At 40.7% G+C, this 9,355-nt stretch overlaps 1 protein-coding gene across 1 annotated transcript; it reads right to left on the bottom strand.

Annotated features, from left to right (window-relative positions):
• Positions 1-4,759: 4,759 nt before the first annotated feature.
• LOC111952177 (claudin-1) lies at positions 4,760-7,809 on the bottom strand. Its single transcript, XM_023970729.2, has 4 exons — positions 7,359-7,809; positions 6,680-6,844; positions 6,324-6,414; positions 4,760-5,794 (listed from the first exon to the last, which is right to left on the bottom strand). The coding sequence occupies exons 1-4, from the start codon at positions 7,576-7,578 to the stop codon at positions 5,617-5,619; spliced, it is 654 nt and encodes a 217-aa protein (XP_023826497.1). The 5' UTR covers positions 7,579-7,809; the 3' UTR covers positions 4,760-5,616.
• Positions 7,810-9,355: the final 1,546 nt, after the last annotated feature.

Below are 9,355 nucleotides of genomic sequence, written 5' to 3'. Positions count from 1 at the left end.
AAAATGGCTTAAGGTCAACAAAGTCAAGATATTAGAGTGGCCATCACAAAGCCCTGACCCCAATCCTATTGAAAATGTATGGGCAGAACTGAAAAAGCGTGTGTGAGCAAGGATCCTACAKACCTGACTCAGTTACACCAGCTCTGTCAGGAGGAATGGGCCAAAATTCACCCAACTTATTGTGGGAAGCTTGTGGAAGGCTACCCAAAACATTTGACCCAAGTTAAACAATTTAAAGGCAATGCTACCAAATACTAATTGAGTGTATGTAAACTTCTGACCCACTGGGAATGTGTTGAAAGAAATAAAAGCTGAAAGAAATCCCTCTCTCTACTATCTGACATTTCACATTCTTAAAATAAAGTGGTGATCTTAACTGACCTAAAACAGGGAATTTTTACTATGATTAAATGTCAGGAATTGTGAAAAACTGAGTTTAAATGTATATGGCTAAGGTGTATGTAATCTTCKGAATTCAACTGTAGATGCAACATTTTCATTTCAGCTTGTGGTGCCTGGCCTTAATTCAATAGGGGCCTAGTCGTAAAGATTTGTAATTTAACTTTTACAACTCCGTCGCAGACACTGCCGCCTTGCCGCCGGACAAGCTACACACCTTCTTTGCCCACTTCGAGGAAAACAGTGCTGCTTACGTGGACCACCACCACTCATGAGGACTGTGAGCTTTCGTTCTCCATGGTCGACGTGAGTAAGACATTTCAGCGTGTTAACCCTCGCAAGGCTGCCGGCCCAGAACGCATCCCAAGCCGCTTCCTCAGAGCATGTGCAGACCAGCTGGCTGGAGTGTTTACGGACACATTCAATCTCTCCCTATCCCAGTCTGTTTGCTTCAAGGCTGATTCCCTATTTGCTTCAAGATGTCCACCATTGTTCCTGTTTGCATACCGCCACAACAGATCCACAAATGACACAATCGCCATCTCACTGCACACTGCCCTATCCCTTCTGGACATGAGGAATCCCTATGTAAGAATGATGTTCATTAACTACAGCTTTCAACAKCATAGTGCCCTCTAAGCTCATCACTAAGCTCAGGGCCTTGGGTCTGAACCCCACACTGTGCAACTGGGTCCTGGACTTCCTGATGGGCTGACCCCAGATCGGGAAGGTAGGCAACAACACCTGCCCTACGCAGGGYCCACACAAGGGTGTGTGCTCAGCCCCTCATTTACTCCCTGTTCACCCATGACTGCGTGGCCATGCATGTCTCCAACTCAATCATCAAGTCTGCAGATGAGGGCCCTGACGGAGTGGTGCCAGGAAAATAACCTCTCCCTCAAGTTTTACTGGTAAGGRGTAGGAGGCTACCCCCACTATTTATTTGGCTGGTACGGACGCTGTACCGGACCATACCGGACCATAACGCCTTACTTTCACTTTTGCTTTAGAGCCAACTCGTAATGAATGCTTCCTGTCATATTTTCACCCTTTCTGTTTTGATATTGTTATTAAAATGCACTTGGAACAAAGGGAGTGGGCAACAACACTTAGGATAAAGATTAGTTTCTCACTCATTTTACATTGACATCTTAGTAATTTAAGTGTTCAGTGCCTTGCTCAAGGGCACATTGACAAATGCTACTTGCCACCCTACTTCTCCCAACATGAACTTTTGATCAGCACTGAGAACCTTTGGTATCTAGTACAAGCATTTGAATCAGTAAGGATGTTGTGATTAACTTCTAGGATCTCCCAGAGCATTATTATAGGGATAATCCAGTATGGATGGACCTGGACCCATAGAGATCCATTATTATGTAAACCATTGATATTGAACATACATACATGTACAGTATGTATCTCTATGCCTGGACCTAATATTAAAAGAACTGAATGGACTACACAGAACCATTATTTCCTATGCATACCACCATCTCATTGTGTCCTATCTCTGCTTCTAGGTCAGAGGTTAAGGCCTGGACAATTCTCTGGACAATTCTCGGACCTACAGTAGATATGCTAATTCTAGACTTACGGGAGAATGGGGAGTGTGCTTCCCATCCGTTCTGAGTAGGAAGCCATTTCTGTTTGTTTCGTTACTAGGTACACAGTAGTAATACTAGTGAATGAGTTATGTCTTAGGCATATGCCCTACTTCTCCCCCACAGCCCATCTCATAATGAAACTGTAGTGAGGCAGGAGTTAATGTAATTCCTGTCTTTCTGAAGAATCGCTTATCTAGCCAGCCACCTTAGTATAATAACATTACATACTGTAGCTGCCAGTAAAAAGTTGACCTTTCYGGCAGTGGGTAGGCAAGAGAGGAAGAGGATGAAGATCCACGGGATATCCTGAGTGACTGGAATACTGTAAAAAAAWATATATATATTAAGAAAGTTGATGACATCCCAAAAAGGACACAACAACAGAAGTGCTAATGCATAGGTGCTCTTTTATTAATTCTAATGTTTTTTAAGTTTTTTTAACTGCAATACTGTATTTGGCGTAGTTTGAACAGGCTTCCAACTCTATTAGTCATTACAGCCTTTGTCTCAATTGCACACCCAAAGAAAGGTTTGACAAAAGCATTTATATTGGAATAGCATTTAGTTGACTATGAAATCTGAAAACCTTAACACTTTTGACATCCTTTTAAACTAATTTTMTCCTTGCCACAAAAGCCCCACTGGTCTCAGATTTGGACTAATGCATTACATCATGTCTCATTGTGCACTAGCTAGGCTTAATAAGAGAGATATGGGTGAACTGGTTTCTATCTTATGTACACTGATTTATAGTGAGCGTCAACAGGAGATGTCCCTATCGACTCCACTCCCCTGCCTCCTCTCCTTTGCATCATACACACATCACTACTWATAGGATCCTTACTGAAGCCTGCATGTGGTCCTTGCCTTGACCCTGTCACAGACCAACCAGACCAGAGTAAAAACACAGTGCCGGTGTCTCCTACATCATGTCAGATCGTGGTACTGTATGTGGAAGTACAGTGTTTGAAGGTAAACGAGAGCTAACCAACCTGGCTGTTCTGATTTCAAAATATACTAGCACACTGGATTGAATTAGTTGTCATCTAGAATGGGATATTTTTGGCATTGTAAACAAATTGACTAAACCAACTGAAATTCTTAAACTGTACGTCTTGGGTCTTTCCGGCTAGTCTAGTTAAATTAGACTACAAACACGACTTTTCATGGACAAATGGACAAGGAAAAAAAGTTACATCGATCCACCCCTTTATAAGGTTAGGGTTCCCACACGGCTATATTTGCATGTTACAGTGCTTGTTTCCGGCAAACAGAAGTGAGACAGAGTGGATTACCTGTGCTAATTAGCTATCTGCATCTCCGAACACCTGTGTGTAAATGTAAGACAGCCGCCACAAATGTGTCGTCACTGAGAAATACTGTCGCCTGTAATCAATCAAATTCAATCAAATGTATTTATGAAGCCCTTCTTACATCAGCTGATGTCACAAAGTGCTGTACAGAAACCCAGCCTGAAACCCCAAACAGCAAGCAATGCAGGTGCAGAAGCACCTAACTGGTAAAACCAGTAAAACAGTGTGTATTTTGAATTTGTGAAATTATTTTGATGTGATATAAAAGTTAAGGGATTTTTGTTTCTAGAACTGTAACACAATTGAGAATCAATTCACGTTTAGATGGAATATTTGGCTGTTTTGGCTTCGAGAGCCAGTTCGCCTTTAAACAGAACATGTACGGTCCTTGGACTAAAAGGAGAAACGTTAGGTTCCTTTAGTCCATTACTAGGCTTCTCCTGGAAACATTAATACATTTATGAAATAACCTGGCATCTCATTAGGCCTTTTCATTTATATTATAAGTCTCACACGGAGACATAAAGGACCTTCATATAGAGCGAAACAACAGAACAGAACTAGTCAGACAGAAGAACCATCCACTCTTTCAGTTTATGGAAAGAATACACCCACAGACAACATAGAAATAAGGTAATGTCTATTGGTGRTTTTTACCATACAAGAGCAGTTTAACCCCTAGTTTGTGTCCAGCAAATTACATGAAATAATGATCTTATCATTGTGTGATGTGTGAAAAGAACTGGCTTAGTGGGATTTGGTTTCAATACACATTGTTTCAAATGGTATGAGAAACATGGGCCTACTGTCACATGTCAAACAACTGACAGGTTGTTCACTGAAAGGACCAGGAATCAGTAGTGTTTCTGAGTGTTTTATTGAAACGGCCTTAAATAGACTCTGCCCTAAAATGGCCGCCAAGTGCGGATCGTTTCAGTTCTTACCTGTTACATGTGTATGGGATTTCCGATAGCTAACCCTGGTCATGGAGAGAGAGAAATGCAGACCTTTGATGATTTGCAAAAGCATTTGATGCTGATGCAAGTACAGTATTATGTTTTAATTTACAACTGATTATTATACACTGAGTGGACAAAACATTAGGACCACCTGCTCTTTCCATGACATAGACTGACCAGGTGAAAGCTATGATCGGGGTATGGTAGTAGGTTATATGTGCCTTTGAACGGGGTATGGTGGTAGGTTATAAGTGCCTTTGAACGGGGTATGGTAGTAGGTTATACGTGCCTTTGAACGGGGTATGGTAGGTGGTTATAAGTGCCTTTGAACGGGGTATGGTGGTAGGTTATAAGTGCCTTTGAACGGGGTATGGTAGTAGGTAATAAAAACCTGAAAGAGTCAAATAGAAGAAAAGCAAGAGAAAATATAAAAAGGACATAATTCGAAGGCTATAAAAAAATAATTACACACATTCAGTAGTATCTTTATCTAATGAAGTATCTTTATGCAAATTAATCTTGATAATAATACAGCAGATTTATGACAAGTTTACCATATATAGCACGTGATCAAGTACTAAATTAAGGGAATATTGCAGTATAGTACACTCTAAAGTTCACATTTCAAATTTACAATTTGAAAATAAAGTTTCTTGTTATGTGCAATCTGTGCCGTAGGTCAACCAACCGTATGCACACCTGCATGTCCAAACCAATACTTCCCCTTGGTAAAAAGTGAAAATCATTAAATGGAAGGTGTATTCTAATCTGTTGGCCCCAACAGAACACAATCAGGCACAGTTCAATCAAGCTGATATTTATAGAAGCTTACTCTGCAGTAGAGTTGCACAGTTCCAGTAACATTACCAAAATTCCTAGGTTTCCCAGAAGCCCTGGGTAGGGGATTCCGGATGTCCTGCTTATTCCCCCCTGTACATTTTGAAAAAAGTCATAGGAATGCTGCTCTGCAGCATTGTACATTGGTGATGGTATATAATGAAATGGTAGCTACATTGGCGATATTTGAAAATTSCTTTAGTGGAGGCACTTGACTTGAGGTTGAAAACGGATATATGGCAGGTGTTACACATCATGACCACAGCCAACCATCTTCACACATCCAAACACAATTCATTAGAAAAATACTTTCATGGAGCACACAGACCTCCCAAATGAACTCTCACAATCATAATGTAGGCGAGTCACACACAGTAGAGTACTTGAGTAACTACACGTATTCTGCTCTACTGTAGTCCTTCAGTGTGAGTAGTAGGCTCTCTGGTTTAAGCCTCAACGAATTGAGCTTCCTAGGGCTTCCTCTAGGCATAGTGAGGCCCCTTAAACATAGTGGGTGCCAGGCCGGGTGCCAGGGATTACTTTGGGTTGGGTYAAGGATGAGACTGAGCGTGAGCCCTGGGGACAACTCCACAGATACCTGCAGCCCAGGAGAAATCCGCCCACCACAGAGCAGATACCTGCACCCCAGCTCACCAGCACAGCGTTGCCAAACTCAAACCTATCGGTTTAAAAAAGAAACACAAAAGAACACACCCAGTCAACACCACAGAATGTAGTCCACATCAGCCGCAAAACACAGATTATAAACTGGGTGGTTCGAGCCCTAAATTCTGATTGGCTGACAGCCGTGGTATATCAGACCGTATACCACGGGTATGACAAATCATTTATTTTTACTGCTCTAATTACGGTGGTAACCAGTTTATAATAGCAATAAGGCTCCTCGGGGGTTGTGGTATATTGGACATATACTAGACCCCCTCGTCCCTTATTGCTTAAATAAACTATGTGTAGAATTCAAAATCTAAATAACAATTTGATATAAATTGCACTACAGCCAGGTGTAGTTTCTTAGCTTGTACACCAAATTACACCCTATTCCCTATTTTGTCCCCTTCTTTTGACTAGATCCACCCTATGGGTCCTTGGTCAAAAGTAGTGCATTCATAAGGCTCAGTCTAAAGACTATTACTATTCTTAACACATAGAGTTGTGGATGATTCTGCTACCGTGCTACTCGACAGTACCTGTTATGTAAGGAAGTAGGTGAGTCTGAGAATTCAAAGGACCGGATGATGGCGTTGGCAAACCAGGAGGTTACTGATATGGCCAGAACACCTACAGAGAAGAGCAATATCAGAACATCTTATTACACACTATTTCATTATCAGCTTCTGTCACTCAACCTAGAGTTAAAACTAGGAGCATTTTCAGTGGTAAAAGCAGCATTTTGGGCTAGGTACAGAGCTTTACGCTAAAGCAGAGTTATGTAATATCAGATGGGACTATTTTTTGGGGCATTTCACAACGTAGCATTTACTGTTCAGAGCTAAACCGATAAAAACAACTTTCATTACTGATATGATAATGTAGCCGACTGTACCTGCGATGACGAAGAGGAATCCTCCAACAATGGCTACTCTGTCCTTCTGCTTTTCATCCTCCTCCAGGCATCGGGTGCATCTCATCCCCAGCGTGGCTACCAGCACCCCAACGGCTGACAACATGACACTGAGGATCATCACCACTCGGGTGGTCAGAATCTCCGCTACACGCACAGGGCAAATGTCAAAGGCCAACGCATACTCTCAACACTCAGTCGGACATACACTAAGATTGAATATGGCTACATTGAACAAATCCATATTTWATTTTTTATTTTTTTATTTCACCTTTATTTAACCAGGTAGGCTAGTTGAGAACAAGTTCTCATTTGCAACTGCGACCTGGCCAAGATAAAGCATAGCAGTGTGAACAGACAACACAGAGTTACACATCAATATCAAAGTCACAAGGCAGTGTGAAACTTACTGAGAGAAAGAACATAGACACTGGAACAGTGTGTGAACAAGTATGATTTGTAATAATAAATGGTTGTAGTCATCTGTTTCAATTATCAAAATGTATTGTGTATTATTAGGCTTATTTGTATATTTTCATTGTAATAGAACATCAACAAGTAGCCTACCATTATATTAAGCTATATTGTGCCTGCTCTGAAGGTGAGTGACCACTAGTGAACGAATAGTGGGTGATGATGGCAGACACTAAGGAAAACTTACCTGGCAGGTGAAAGAGTGACTTGTAATTGACGCACATCGTGTGTCTTGTGACGTCGACTGTGCATGACATCCATAACCCCAGGTAAGTTTCCTTTGATGTTACCGTGCTCTCCGTGTAAGAGTGCCTTTTCCACTCCACCATAGTGGTGGCAATCATTGAGCCAACAAGACCGATCAAAGCAAGAGCATAACCGGGAAGTTGAACCGCAGAGCTCGTCATGGTATTCCGATGAGATGACGTTTGATAATAAACGATACTAAAATGGGAGTTGATGAAAAATAGACAAAATACATGAACAGTGGAAAATCTAATCTTTAAATTGTTGAAATCTCCTTGATTCTCAATGTCTGTTTAATCTATTGAAGCAAACCGAACTCCGTTATAGTTTAATTCCTGCCGCTTTGTGGACCGTTATCTCGTACTCTCAGCGTTGCGCCTGTGTTCAGTGAGTAGTGCATCCACTCTTGGCTATTTAAACCGTCTGCGGGACAATTCACTAGCGCCTACTAGTGGTTATACATAGATCGATTTCTAATGAAAAGCTCCGCACTTTCTCATAATGGGTGTGATAGCCTTTCCCTCTATCATTCATGCCCTGTTTAAAAATAAACAAAAGAACTACGCGAGATCAACTGAGACAAATCTATTCCACGATAAAAAACTAAAGCTGTGATGTGTATTAATCTGCTATAGTGACTCACATCCTACTTGTGATAATTGTGTTTTATTAATTTCATTACAATATATTCACATTAGATGGCCTTCCACATAATTCATATTTATATGCTTATGACATAGTCTGAGCTGTTAAATGAGTTTGCTTATCATTACGTTTTTCCAACCCATATGAAAATCAAACCCTTGGTGATTTTTTCCCCCAGTATGACACAAAATCCAAACCAGTTTTAAATCCAACCAATGCAGATGATTTTAGGCCTATGTAATGGACTTACATTTTCAGGATTGTCAGGTTTTGTATGCAATTTGTATTGAAAACTAGCCAGGTTTACTGTATTTAAATGTTTCACAAACACATACTAAACACAGTTTATGTTTACATACAATGCATTCGGAAAGTATTCAGACCCCTTGACTTTTCCACATTTTGTTACGTTACAGCCTTATTCGAAAATGTAAAAAATATATACAAATCCTCATCAATCTACACACAATACCCCATAATGACAAAGCAAAAACAGGTTTTTAGAATTTTTTGCAAATGTATGTATAAAAAAACATAAATACCTTATTTACATAAGTATTCAGACCCTTTGCTATGCGGCACGAAATTGAGCTCAGGTGCATCCTGTTTCCATTGATCATCCTTGAGATGTTTCTACAACTGTGGTAAATTCAATTGATTAGACATGATTTGGAAAGGCACACYCCTGTGTATATAAGGTAGGTCCCACAGTTGACAGTGCATGTCAGATCAAAAACCAAGCCATGAGGTCGAAGGAATTGTCCATGGAGCTCCTAGACAGGATTGTGTCAAGGCACTGATCTGGGGAATGGTACCAAAACATGTCTGCAGCATTGAAGGTCCCAAAGAACACAGTGCCCTCCATCATTCTTAAAATGGAAGAAGTTTGGAACCACCGAAACTTCCAATCACAGCCGGTTGTGATACAGCCTGGAATTGAACCAGGGTCTGTAGTGACACCTCTAGCACTGAGATGCAGTGTCTTAGACCGTTGCGCCACTTGGGAGTCACTTGAAACTGACTGTTGGAACTGCCAAATCCCCATGGATAGACAATGAAWTGAAAAACTGCATGGATGAGAGAGATGAGGCAAAGAGACTGGGAAACATACAGTAAATTTAGAAATCACGTAACTAAACTAAACAAAAATAAGAAGGAACTATACTGTCGAACAAAGATAAATGATACAAAGAACAATTGTAAAAAGACATGCAAACAAACAAATGCTGAGCCTTCATATTCATGCATAATGAACCAAATAAGGAAAGACAAGTTCAGCAAAGTGGGTGTGGA

The sequence above is a fragment of the Salvelinus sp. IW2-2015 genome, linkage group LG26 (assembly GCF_002910315.2).
Source record: "Salvelinus sp. IW2-2015 linkage group LG26, ASM291031v2, whole genome shotgun sequence".
Lineage (NCBI taxonomy): Eukaryota > Metazoa > Chordata > Actinopteri > Salmoniformes > Salmonidae > Salvelinus > Salvelinus sp. IW2-2015.
This window is presented reverse-complemented; position numbering and strand designations above follow the sequence as displayed.